The sequence below is a fragment of the Dipodomys merriami genome, unplaced genomic scaffold (genome assembly GCF_024711535.1).
Source record: "Dipodomys merriami isolate MVZ:Mamm:240054 unplaced genomic scaffold, mDipMer1.0.p SCAF_2, whole genome shotgun sequence".
Lineage (NCBI taxonomy): Eukaryota > Metazoa > Chordata > Mammalia > Rodentia > Heteromyidae > Dipodomys > Dipodomys merriami.
The window spans coordinates 89,272,017-89,285,918 of record NW_027203381.1 but is presented as its reverse complement, the minus strand read 5'-3'; the positions used below and the strand labels follow the sequence as shown (position 1 = coordinate 89,285,918).

At 40.8% G+C, this 13,902-nt stretch overlaps 1 protein-coding gene across 2 annotated transcripts in view; it reads left to right on the top strand.

The window, feature by feature from the left end:
* Col8a1 (collagen type VIII alpha 1 chain) overlaps positions 1-11,750 on the top strand; it is a 134,274-nt gene extending 122,524 nt beyond the window's left edge. The window contains exons 3-4 of one of the 2 annotated variants that reach the window (XM_070030397.1): positions 3,479-3,809; positions 7,396-11,750. In XM_070030397.1, the coding sequence (XP_069886498.1) occupies positions 3,482-3,809; positions 7,396-9,302 (2,235 nt within the window). In that variant the 5' untranslated portion in view covers positions 3,479-3,481 and the 3' untranslated portion in view covers positions 9,303-11,750. The remainder of the gene's footprint in view (positions 1-3,478; positions 3,810-7,395) is intronic. The other variant, XM_070030398.1, reaches the window with a different exon arrangement.
* The last annotated feature ends 2,152 nt before the right edge of the window (positions 11,751-13,902 follow it).

Genomic DNA, 13,902 nt, shown 5'->3' with positions numbered 1-13,902 from the left:
AAAGGATAGTTCTGCCAGCCCAGGCAGAAAAGTACACTATACTCCAACTCCACAATAACTGGCAAAATGCCAGGCTGAAAGTGTAGATCAAGTGCCAGTTCTGCAAGATGAATAAGCTCAAAGCCCTGAGTTCAAACCCCAGTATACAGAGAGAGAAAGAAAGACAGAGACAGAGAGACAGAGAAAGATCTAAGTCTTTTGTTTAACAATTAAAACATTGAAGGGATCTTCAGATACTTATAATTGAATAAGAAATAGGCCTAAGTAGTAATTTTTAGTTAACAATTTTATATATGTGTGTGTGCTGTAATTTGTGTTTTAAGGGGTTATATATTATACTGAATAGTCATAGACTGTCTCTGGGAGAGTCCTTTCTGGTTTTGTTGTTTTCTACTGGGATTTGAACTCAGGTCCTCGAGTTTGCTCATCTTTCTTGCTTAGCTAGTGTTCTACCACATGAGCCAGCCTCCAACTTGGCTTTTTACTGGCTGTTTTGAGATGGAGTCTCTCAGATCTTTCTGCCAGAATCATGATCCTCCGGATCTCAGCCTCCTGAGGAGCTAGGGTTATAGGTAGGGGTCACCAGTGCCCTTCAAGAGAAGACATGGTAAAGAAGATAAGAAGGAGAGAACTTTATTTTTTTAATATCCTTTACAACTTCGGGAAGGAGCATTGGGGGGCAGAGGGGAGTGGGAGAAAAACAAGGGAGGCGCTAACAATGACAAGAAATGTACTCAGCTACCTCACATATGTAACTGCAACCCTTCTGTACATCACCTTGACAATACAATTAAATTTAAGAAATATCCTTCACTATTGATGCCCACTAAATTTCTTGATGGTAGAGCCTCTTACATTCCTCTTTGTAATATCTGAGTGGACTTCATACTATTTCCAGTAAAAAATTAGTAAATTATTGTTGAAAAGATTCTTTCTTCTACATAAAGTAAGTTTTACTATTAATGAGTATAAATCAATATTAATGTTGTGAATTTTTCCAAATGATTTATAGCAAGCATTCTTAGAGAAATAGAAAATAACAGCTTTCTATGTGCTCCTAATTTACCAGCATGTATATTAGTATACATATACTTGAAATAAACAGTTCTTTAGACTATCATGATTTATGAAATGAAGAATGTTTTATAAATCATTTTGCTAACAAATGTTTCTTCATATTTTTCCCTGAAGGAGAAAAAAAGATTAACTGGTATAAAAAAATTGGAGATGCCAGGCTCACACCTGTAATCCTAGCTACTCAGGAGGCTGAGAACTGAGGATGGTAGTTCAAAGCCAGCCTGAGAAGGAAACTCTATGAGACTCTTATCTCCAATAAACCACCAGAAAACTGGAAATGGCACTGTGGTTCAAGTGGTAGAGCACTAGTGTTGAGCTAAAGAGCTAAGGAACAGCACCCAGGCCCAGAGTTCAAGCCCCATGACCGACAAAAAGAAAAAAGAAAAATTGGAGAGTAGTCAATTTTGTGATAGAGATTCATATTAAATATTTTCTTAGGTGCTTTTTATTAACCAATTCTTCTGTAGCCTGTTCACACTCTTGGCATTACCCTTGAATAGGATGCCACAAATTCAATGCACATTTTTTAACAAGTGGAAAGCTATGATCCAGAATTAAGTAAGACAAAAATAAAGAAAACAAAGTCCTAAGAAAATGGAAATTAAATTGCTCAGAGGCAAAAATTTTTCTCAAAATGTTCCAGAAGATACTTACATAAAGATTTTGATTTTGAAATCCACTCTTTCTCTCCTCCCCCTGTCTTTCCTTCTTCTTTTCCCCTTTCTCCCTCTCTGCTCTTCTCCATCCCTCTCCTTTTCTCCTTTCTCTCCCTCGCCCTTCCTTATTAAGGTATGAAGTTCACTCAGTCTAAGGCCTACCTGGATATGAAGGGGTGGAAGTAGGGGAAACTGAAGTCAGTGTGTGCCACACCTGCCCCCTAGTGTCCATTTGCCTACACTGCACTTTCTTGGACTGTTGGAGCTTCAGCCGCAGGATATTTCCAGAGGTCTTCTCAAGCTAGTTTTTATAAACAGATAAACCCCATTTATTCTATTGACTCCCCCCACCTGATTTGAAAAGAGTGCTATTAAAAGGCTTAGAAACAGTTTAGCCTTGTAAATAGTCAAACACATCCCTCTATCTTATTTATACAACTAATTGATTTCGTTAATCCCTTTCTTCCATTTAAATTCAAGGATAAACTCTAATGGATTCCAGGTCCAATTAACCAAATTATAAACTAATGGCATGAATTAATAGTATTTAAGAAGAAGAAAGAGCTGGGCACCGGTGACTCACGCCTGTAATCCTAGCTACTCAGGAAGCTGAGATCTGAGGATCTTGATTCAAAGCCAGCCTGGGCAGGAAATTCAGTGAGACTCTTATCTCCAACACACCACTAGAAAAAAAACAAAAAACAAAAAACGGAAGTGGCACTGTAGCTCAATCAGTAGAGCTCTCGCCTTGAGCTGAAGAGGGCAAAGCAGCGAACAAGACAAGAGTTCAAGTCCCACAACCGACAAAAAGGAGGAGGAGGAGAAGGAGGCGGAGGCAGAGGCGAAAAAGTATATAGTCATGATAATGATTGTTTAAGTGGCATTTGGGTCCTGACCATGATTCTATGTCAAATCAGGAAGAAAAAAACAAAAACACAACCTGGGGTGTAATTGCGACATGCCTGTCATCCCAGCTATGGTAGTCTAGGCTGGCCAAGGGAAAAAGGCTTCCAAAAAGAACCAGAACAAAAAGAGGCTCCTTGGAGGCATAGCTCAAGAATACTTGGCTGGTAAGGGCAAAGCTTTGAGTCCAAACCCAGCATCACCAAAACACAAAATAAAGTAAAACAGCATTTTGGAAAAATTCAGAGCACTTCTCCAGTTTTGTTGGTGGTGTTTTTATTGTACAGTTTATGTATGTACAGTTCTTGTAGTTACGCACATTTATTGTACAGTTACATTTATGTTTGTTTATGACTATGTAAAGGCATTCAAAAGGCATTTGGAAGATGAAGAAAATCACTAGCTTATTACTCTTCTAGCTTCAAGGCAAAGCTTTCTCGTCATGGTCCATGATGCCTAGAACATTCCCAGGCAACATGTCAGTATTTCAACCAAGGAGGGATCCAGGAGGAACACACCCACCTGCTTTTTAAATCCTTGGGCGGTTGATTCCTGGCTGGATTCAAGGTTCCAAAACTATGGGGAAAGGGTAGAAGTGATATTTAGAATCAACTAAGAGCTGTGCTATAGCTTACGGTCTTACAGTTGTTGCCATCTGGTATACCCCAGTTTGATTTATTTGCTTGTTTGTTTTTCTATTAAAAGGTAGCATCTTCATATCATTTGTGTCTACCTATCAAGTTCTGATGGGTAGACTATATTTGCCCCACTCCGTCTCTAAATAGACTCCAGTCCTTTGGCCTACTAGTTCTCATCATGATGGTGCATTCCTTCCTCCACAGGTGATGGCTGTGCTGCCTGGCCCTCGACAGCTGCTGGGAGTGCTGCTCACCATTGCCCTGAGCTCCATCAGGTTCATTCAGGCTGGGGCCTATTATGGAATCAAGCCACTGCCACCTCAAATTCCTCCTCAGATGCCACCACAAATTCCACAGTACCAGCCCTTGGGCCAGCAAGTACCTCACATGCCCTTGGGCAAAGATGGCCTAGCCATGGGCAAGGAGCTGCCCCATATGCAATATGGCAAAGAGTATCCACACCTACCCCAGTATATGAAGGAAATTCAACCAGCACCAAGAATGGGCAAGGAAGTGGTACCCAAGAAAGGCAAAGGTAACCTGCTATTTGCATGCTTCTACAAGCCGCAGCTTTCCGGCCACCTAAACTATGGAGGTGGTGGGAAAACTACATTTTGGAGGCTCTTATTTTAAAGTTGTTATTTCCGAACTCAATTCTTGAAAAGTTTAGGTCTTAAAGAAACATACCTGTGCTCTATCCCCAGCATCACAAAAAAAGTTAATTTACACTTCTATGTTTTGCTTTGATTTTTAACCAGCACAGAGGAGACAAAATATATTTAACCCATCTTCTTGCTTTATATATTATGTATTTATTCGGATATTCAGCATCTATCTAGTGAACATCTATTTTTGTGTCTGACTCTGGGCCAGATACTGGAGGATGAAGAAGTGAATTGAAAAAAAAAGATAACAAGTTAGTCTTCTGAATAAAGGGAACAATGGTGTAAGGATCCAATGTAGTAAAAGAAAAGTCATGATATAATACACATAACTGATAACATACAAATCAGCACAGACTAACCTACTTATAAACTGCATCTAGAGAGGATGCTTGTAAACAATTCCCACATTTCCTCCTTCCCTTCATTTCTTCCTCTCTTCCCTCCTCCCTCCTTCCCTGATTCCCTCTTTTCCTCTCTCCCTCCCTTCTGCCTTTCCTTTTTGTGTCTTTGTTTTTCTTTTTCTTTCTGCACTACTGAGATTTGAACTCAGGGCCTTATGCTTGCTAGGCTCACACTCTACCATACAAGTCATGCTTCCAGTCTTGTTTTCTTTTTCTTTTTAGGTTATTTTTTGAGATAGGATTTCCTGAACTTTTCTGTTTGGGCTGTCCTAGAATCACAGTCTTTACCCTCACTGTCTCTGGAATAGCTAGAATTACAGCTCTGACCACCATCACCTGACCTGTTCATTATGCAACACCTACAAAATGTTTATCACTTTAAGACAATTTCCTATAAATTCAGTTGGCTTATCTGGAGTTCTCAGAGAAGCAACATTTGTAGGAAAATCAGGGGCTGCAGAGGACCAATCACATTTGAGAAAGTAGAGGTCGGGTCCACCAATTTGGGACTGGTGCTGGTGGCTCACACTGGTCATTGTAGCTACTCTGGAGGCTGAGATGTGAGAATCACAGCTAGAAGCTAACCCAGACTGGAAAGTCTGTGAGACTAGTATCTCCAGTTAACTACCAAGAAAAAAAAGTTGGAAATATTAAAATGGACTTGTGGCTTAAGTGTTAGAGCACTAGCTTTGAGCAAAAAAAAGCTCAAGAACAGAGTCCAGGCCCTGACTACAAGTCCAAGATCTATACCAAACAAACAAAACAAAACACCCTAAATTTGGCCATAAGAAACTAGATGCCTCAATCCAAGAAATAAGAGTGATTTAGTCATTAACCTCCCTGATCCACTTTTTTCTTCATATTTAAAATAATGTTGAAAGACTCTTTGACATGAAGTAAATAGTGCTGAGTAAATTCTAGCTGCACCTGGGATCTTTGAGTTGCTGCCACCAGCTGCTTAATAGATCTTCAGTCAGAACCCAGTGGATGTTCCAGGAACTGCGTAGACACCAAGAATTCCTGACTAATGAGTGTGGTTACATACCTGTAACCTCAGCACTTAAGAGGCTGAGACAAGAGATCACACATTTGAGGCCAGCTTGTACAACTTCATGCCGTCCTATCTCAAAATAAATAAAGATTGGACCCTTTTCCATACACCTCCTTGAAATAATAACTGTACAAATGACTGCTTTGAAATAACACTATTTCATGGTCCAATGATAATGTTGGTTGAAATAAGAGAAATATAACCAATTTTTTAATGAGTTAGTATGTCACCCAGGGGATCATCTCAGCCTTTTCTCTCTCTCTTTTTTTCTCTTGAATGGGTGGCTTTTGATGCCTTCTGAAACTGAATGGTGCTTCTATTTGAAAAGCAAATGAGGTCTATGAAACATGATGTCTATTATATGTTTCCTTTTTGTTCCCTGACAGTAACACTACAAAAGAGTACAGTGGTCAGACTTACGATCTACTAATAGCTAAAATAAACTTTGGGGCCATATTTTTTTATTGCTTCCAGTACCAAATTATTCTCAGTAGCAAGGGATATTCAGACTGTGTTTATTTGCAAAGCCATGGCATCACCTAACATGTGCTTTGAATTTCAGTAACAATTTGAAAAATTGTAACACATCTCATATCTATTCTCTAATCTCATAGTGGGGCTGTTTTATTCTTACTGTGAAGATAAGCAAGCTGATGGCCTAAATTTCACAGCAAGCCCGGAAAAATAAACAGAGCTTATTGCTATTAAACCAATCATTTTTTCCTTATTTAAACTGTTTGTTTTCCCAAAATATCTATCACTTCTGTTAAAACCCAATTATAATGTGATAAATGATTTATTTGGGTTTTCTTTTTTTTTTCTGTTTATGTGGTACTGAGGAATCGAACCCAGGGCTTCATGCATGCTAGGCAAGCACTCTACCACTAAGCCACATTCCCTGATAAATGATTTATTAACATTTGAAGTTTGGAAATCCTCCTGGATAACAGAATAATTAAGCAAATCTATTGCCTCTAGGAGACTAGCTGAAAGATGTTACCTAGCCACGTACAAAATATAATTCTTTCCTTCTTTCCAGAGTCTACATAATGATTTTCATCACTCACATCATATGGTACTGCAACACATGAAAAAATATTATTTAGTCCTAAAATTAAAAATAAAATCAGTCAGAACCAAAAGACAAATGCTACATGTTCTCACTTACATATGGAATCTAAAACAATCAGAACTCACAGACACAAAGAGAAGAATGGTGTCACAGAAGCTGGTCAAAGGGTATTGAGCCTCAGACAAGAGGAGTGTGGCTTTATATTTTATTGCTGTCTGTGAGGTTGATATAGTTGATGGCGGTGCTGGGAGTAATTTCAAATGTTTTCAGAACAAAAATAAACAACAAAAGTGATAGATATGTTAATTCATTTTATTTAATTGTTCCACATTGTATTAAAAACATATCACTTTGTAACCCAGAAACATACATCAATACAATTTGTCAATTTACATAAAAAATTTTAAACGGCAATCACAAAAGAACATGGAAAAGTACACTATGACTTTAAAGTAGAAAAAGAATGACTCCTACATTGTGTAGAAATTTACATTGTTTAAAACGCACAGATACTTAGAACAAATAGATGAAAATACCAATTAGTGTAAAATCTTTGAGTCAGGGTCGTATAGGTAACTTTAGAACTTGACAAATCCCCGTAATGAGTACACCATAATATCATAAAGTTTTGTACTTGAAAAATGGTTCTTCATTATTTTTTGAACTTAGTAATGATAGAAGCAGCTGCACATTATCAGTTCTCAAAATAAAACCTAAAATATACCCAAGAAATTACCAGCTTGATTTGCCTTTAAGTACAGGTATCAGCCCCAGAAGATGAGCATATTATTCCTAGTCTTGTGTTCTTGATTAGTAAAGTCGGTAATGGTATCAGGACTAAAAACTACAATGGTCATGACTCTCTCGATAGGAGGAATAACCTCTCTCTCTCTCTCTTCCTTCCCCACTCTGTTCTCTTTGCTCTTTCCCAGCAGAAATACCATTAGCCAGTTTAAGAGGAGAACAAGGTCCCCGGGGAGAGCCCGGCCCAAGAGGACCGCCTGGGCCCCCGGGCTTGCCAGGTCATGGGATCCCTGGAATCAAAGGAAAACCAGGCCCCCAGGGCTATCCGGGAGTCGGGAAGCCAGGTATGCCTGGAATGCCAGGGAAGCCGGGCGCCATGGGAATGCCCGGGGCAAAAGGCGAAATGGGACCCAAAGGGGAAATCGGGCCTATGGGGATCCCCGGACCACAAGGACCTCCCGGGCCTCACGGACTGCCGGGCGTTGGGAAGCCAGGTGGGCCAGGACTTCCAGGACAGCCAGGAGCCAAGGGTGAACGAGGACCCAAAGGACCGCCGGGACCTCCAGGCCTCCAAGGTCCTAAAGGAGAGAAGGGATTCGGGATGCCAGGGCTGCCGGGTCTCAAGGGTCCTCCGGGGATGCACGGCCCGCCCGGCCCTGTTGGACTTCCAGGAATAGGAAAACCAGGAGCGGCAGGGTTCCCTGGGCCCCAGGGTCCCCTGGGAAAGCCAGGGCCTCCAGGAGAACCTGGCCCTCAAGGCCCTGTGGGAATACCGGGAGTTCAAGGACCACCCGGCATCCCTGGAGTTGGAAAGCCGGGCCAGGATGGGATCCCTGGCCAGCCAGGATTTCCAGGTGGCAAAGGGGAACAAGGACTTCCGGGGTTACCGGGACCCCCGGGCCTTCCAGGGGTTGGCAAACCAGGCTTTCCAGGCCCCAAGGGTGATCGGGGCATTGGAGGTATTCCTGGGGCTCTTGGGCCAAGAGGGGAGAAAGGACCAGTGGGTGCTCCTGGCATGGGAGGTCCCCCAGGAGAGCCAGGCCTTCCTGGAATCCCAGGTCCCATGGGCCCCCCAGGTGCTATCGGTTTCCCTGGACCCAAAGGAGAAGGTGGAGTTGTGGGGCCACAGGGGCCCCCCGGTCCCAAGGGTGAGCCGGGGCTCCAAGGGTTCCCGGGAAAACCAGGTTTCCTCGGTGAAGTAGGGCCCCCGGGCATGAGGGGTTTGCCAGGTCCCATAGGACCCAAGGGAGAGGCTGGGCACAAAGGAGTGCCGGGTCTTCCTGGGGTTCCCGGGCTGCTTGGACCTAAGGGAGAGCCAGGCATTCCGGGGGATCAGGGTCTACAGGGCCCCCAAGGTATTCCAGGGATCGCGGGGCCTAGTGGTCCTATTGGACCTCCTGGGATCCCGGGTCCCAAAGGAGAACCAGGCCTGCCAGGACCTCCAGGGTTCCCCGGGGTGGGGAAGCCGGGAGTGGCCGGACTTCATGGTCCTCCAGGGAAGCCCGGTGCCCTTGGGCCTCAAGGTCAACCAGGCCTTCCCGGGCCCCCTGGTCCTCCAGGGCCCCCAGGGCCCCCAGCCGTGATGCCCCCTACACCACCCCCCCAAGGAGAGTATCTGCCAGATATGGGACCCGGAATTGATGGCTTGAAACCCCCTCACGCTTATGGGGCTAAGAAAGGGAAGAATGGAGGGCCTTATGAAATGCCTGCGTTTACCGCGGAGCTGACCACTCCTTTCCCCCCGGTGGGAGCTCCGGTGAAGTTTGACAAGCTACTCTACAACGGCAGACAGAACTACAACCCGCAGACGGGCATCTTCACGTGTGAGATCCCCGGTGTCTACTACTTCGCATACCATGTCCACTGCAAGGGGGGCAACGTGTGGGTTGCTCTGTTCAAGAACAACGAGCCCATGATGTACACATACGACGAGTACAAAAAGGGCTTTCTGGACCAGGCATCTGGGAGTGCTGTGCTGCTGCTCAGGCCTGGAGACCGGGTGTTCATCCAGATGCCCTCAGAACAGGCCGCGGGACTGTACGCTGGGCAGTATGTCCATTCCTCCTTTTCAGGATATTTATTGTATCCGATGTAAAAATTTAAAAAGAAGAATGAAAAAAGAGATTTAATAGAAGAAAAGAAGAAAATGATGCACCAAAATCCAAATGGAAAACATAATTGCTTCAAAACTATATAGTTGGAAAGTTTTATTTAAGTGAAAATTTGGTATACCATGTTAAAAAAAAACAACAATAAGATGTATATTCATACTATGCACAGCAGCATGTACCTGAAAATCATGGCAATAATTTATACATCAAGTTCCACAACTTGTGTTAGACCCAAATTATCTGTTTGTTTTATGCGTCCATGATTACCCACTTATTCCCATCAGTCAAAATATGTCAGTCTGCAAGATCAAAGATGAGTGTAATACTCATGTTGTTTCCTTTAAAGGATTTAAGAAAATGTCTTAAAGAAACATCAATGATAGTAATTACATACCACATTAGCTTGCATAGTCCACTCTACTTGTGCAGATACTTTGCCATGGAATGTTGGAGGAGAGTTCTTTAGTATTACTGTTCTGTGAGAGGGGGCCCTAGGTTACCAAGGCAATCCTCTCTAGCCAGAGGTCTGTGTTCTTTAACACTAGGAGTCCTGGTTACTACAATTGTTTGTCAAGAGATCAACCAATAGCCCATTGTGTATTTGCTCAGCACCTTCTCTAGGTGGAGCACTGGGTGCTAGGTGGAGCACTGGGTGAGATGATGGGATAAAGCCTAAAGAGTCCACAAAAAGTTTACAACCACCTGGGAGATACCAACAAATTAATAAATTTATCCTTGTGTGTTTTTTTTCTTTCCTCTGTGTAATTTACACTACAGGTTAATCAATGAAACACCTGGAAATGATGAGAGAGAGAAAACTCTTCCTCCAATAACCAATATATTGTTAATAGCAGTTATCATTTATGTTTACATGCATTAAATATTTCTCTTTCTTTCCTCCCCCACAACAAACAAAAAGACTTGGAGATTTTTTTTTCAGTAACTGTGAATTTCAAAGAAATCTACCTGGGTCATCGGAGTTTACAAGGTCAATTTCCAAAATCCAGGTTGTTTTTATTTGAGAAAAAATTCAAATGACATAGGCAAATAAATTTGCATTAAAATAATTATGAAGTTTGAGATTTAAAAAAACAAGTGTGCTACTTCTAGCCATAGTTACTACAGTTGTAGGAAACCCCTTCTTCTGAAGTGGCCTAAGGAGGAGGCATCTAGGACATCATAGGGCAACAACACCCCATGTCTTTTAGGTAACCCCATAGTCAGCGAAACAAATTTGAAAATGAGAAATATTTCTTTCCAGGTCTTAGCTATATGCACTACTCAAAACACCAACTGTTTAAGCTCTGCTATTAGCCTGCTACTTTAAGCAAAGACTATTGTGAGGCTATGGTGGTCAAACCTTATATATTTTTTTTGAAAGTTAAAAGCATGAGAAAGAGGTAAATATAAATTGGAAAATATAAAAGCACAGAGATATGGGCCTGTGTCAATCCTGAAGTATTCCTACCATCACAGAAAGTTTTTACTTGGTCTTATACATATCTTTCCCTGATATATAAGCACTTTTCTTCTCAGTTTTTAAGACAAATTATTTCATTCTTATTTACTAATAGTTATACCACAAAGTACTTTCACCATGAAAAAGATGCCCTACCCATCCTTTATTTTCAAGGCAAACAGCATCAATGTGGCCAGATATCCTCTGAGTTGGTCTTAAGGGTGCTGCTTTAGGGTTGGTGATGATGAAGGTAGATTCAGTGGGCTCCTTCTGTTAAATAGTTATATTGAAATGGCATGGAAGCAGGTCAGGCAACCTGATTTATAAAATTATACTTATCTGTACATGTATGAGCTTTTGATTTCCATCAAACAAGAGAGAAATTATCTCTAGTTAAAACCAAATTTCACTTTAAAAATATCTTCCAACTTATTTATTGGTTGTTATTCAATTGCCTATATATGTGTGTATGTGTTTATGTATATTATCAGGCATATGCTCTTAACTTTTAGATGTAAGAGGAGCAGAAATTATGCCAGATACTGTTTATTCTACAATGGTGCTAATCTCAGAGCTAAATGATACTTCATTTAATTTAAAAAAGAGTTTTAAATAATTATCTATGTGCCTGGTTTCCTTTTGAGTGTTGCACATCATGTTAACATGTTGTTGTGAAAGTAGATAAAACAACTATATATTCTAAAGTCTAGAGGTAGTATTATGATCACCATTTAGTTGAAAACTAACTAGAACATTTCCATGTGAAATGGACCAAACTGGCATTGTTCTTATTTAAACACAGAATTTTAATGCAGTATATCCCTCAGGGGAAAAGAATGTTTATAAAGAGTGACTATCCTCAAATATTTTGCAGAACACAATGAATGGTGAACAGACTGGTAATTTGTTTGAGTTTCCATGATAAATGAGACTCAATGGCAAATCATTTTTGTACTGAAATTTTTGTACTGATTCGAAAAAGTTATTAAATACCTTTAAAAGTGTCTCTTCTTGTTTGTATCACTTAGTTAACACTATAAGTTAGATATGATATGCTTTTTTTAATCCTTCGTTTAATATTTAGCTGCTTAACTAGAAGCCTAAAATAATCATGGTTTAAACAGGACATTTTGCTCTTTTTTGACATAACACCCTGAACATATATAGTCTAGGACTCCTATCACACCCCAGAGATAATTTTTGTCTTGCTGCTTTCCCATCTCAAGTGTGTTGTCCTCCTCTTCATGGTAGAATATAACCCTCACAATTATATTCTAGCCAGGGAAAAGGTAGAAAAGGCAAGAAAGGAAAATGATGGGGTTTTGTTCTTTAAAACAAAACAAAAAACAAAAACTCAACGCATGGGCTGGGAATGTGCTTGCCTCGTATACATGAAGCCCTGGGTTTGATTCCTCAGTACCACATGAACAGAAAAAGCCAGAAATGACACTGTGGCTCAAGTGGTAGAGGGCTAGCCTTGAGCAAAAGAAGCTCAAGGATAGTGCCCGGGCCCTGAGTTCAAGCCCCAGGACTGGCAACACACACACACACACACACACACACACACACACACACACACACACACACACACACACACAAACACACACCAAAAAAGAACCCTCAATCCAGCAACTACTTACATCCTTCCCTCCCACATATATTGATCAAATTAGCTACTTCATCACAATATTCTACAAAACAGTGTGAGAAACTCGATGTGTATTGTGGAAAACATGCCCAATTAAAAAACCGATTCTGTTAATAACAAATATTAGCCACTGTGTCTGTCAAAGACATTATAATAAAACAATGCTATAGGCCATTTCTTCTCCAGTGAGAATCTAATCTTCACACTCTCCTTTCTATTTGCCACAATAAAGCCAAATCATGAGAGTGGGAGAGGAGTTACAGAACAGGAACAGATATGTTCCTAAGGGCCTTAAGAAGCCACTGATAAGGAAGGAACACTTTGTGATGACTTCACAGGCCCTCTAATGTCCATAACTTATCCAGAGTGTGATACAGGAACTATTTGAATCATACAAGGAGCATCTATGTACCACCAGCCTGAGTGGTTAACTTAACTTGTTTAAGCCATCATGCTGCAAGCTCAAGCCCACAGCCCAATTAGTTCAGTTTTATTCTACAGCCAAAGACATTTACATCATAGTCATAGCTTTTGTAATTGGCAAACAGAATTGCAAAGGTAAACAGAATGGCATACATAGGAGATGCAGGCATAGAAGAATAGAAGGTTAGCATAGAATGTTGGATTAACAAGACCAAACTACCATCACTATATCCAAATAACCTCTATAAAGGGCTGGAGCTCAAGTTGTATGTCTGACTACCAAGCCCAAAGCCCTGAGGTGATATTGATACTACTAATACTACTACTGATACTGATAGTACTAGACATCATGAAGCATAAAAAACATAAAACATACACGTTTCTTTAAAATATGACTATGTTGTAAATCTATTAATGAGTTTCATCATTTTGTTAATTCCTGAGATAAGTGCTATAAAAGTTAAATTCAAATGGGCACATCATCCCAGTTTAATAAGTTATTCAGCCACTTCTCTGCAGTGCTGCAATCCAGGATCATCTAATGAAAATTTCCTCTGAGACTTATTTTTCTTTGCTATCTTACTGTGAGTAAAAAAATGGATTTTTATTAGAATCAAAGGCACTTTTTAAATTAAAGTTTCTAAATCCTACAGAGAGCTACATTTCACACATCTTGTTAAAACCATCAAGTCCAAGAACTTAATTTTGTAATGAGCTTAGCCAAGTCAGTTCTCCTTGTGACAAGTGAGTGGCTGGCAGCAATGTTCACATCTGCTCCTCATTCATGGGATGTGAGACACAATGGCAAAAGCGGATGGATTAGTTTCAAGTCTGCTTGCCTACTAGTGCTAATGAAATTACCTTTCCTTGACAAAGACATCATAGCTCTGTCCTTGTCATTTACTCTGACAAACAAGAATCTCCAATACAGAAAATGTTCCGATGTTAGGAAGGCTTTAGGGTCAGACTGCCAGAAAGAAAATCTCAGCTCTTCTACTTACCTATGGTTATAGGTTGAGAAAATTACTTAACTTCTCTAAACTTCCATTTTTGC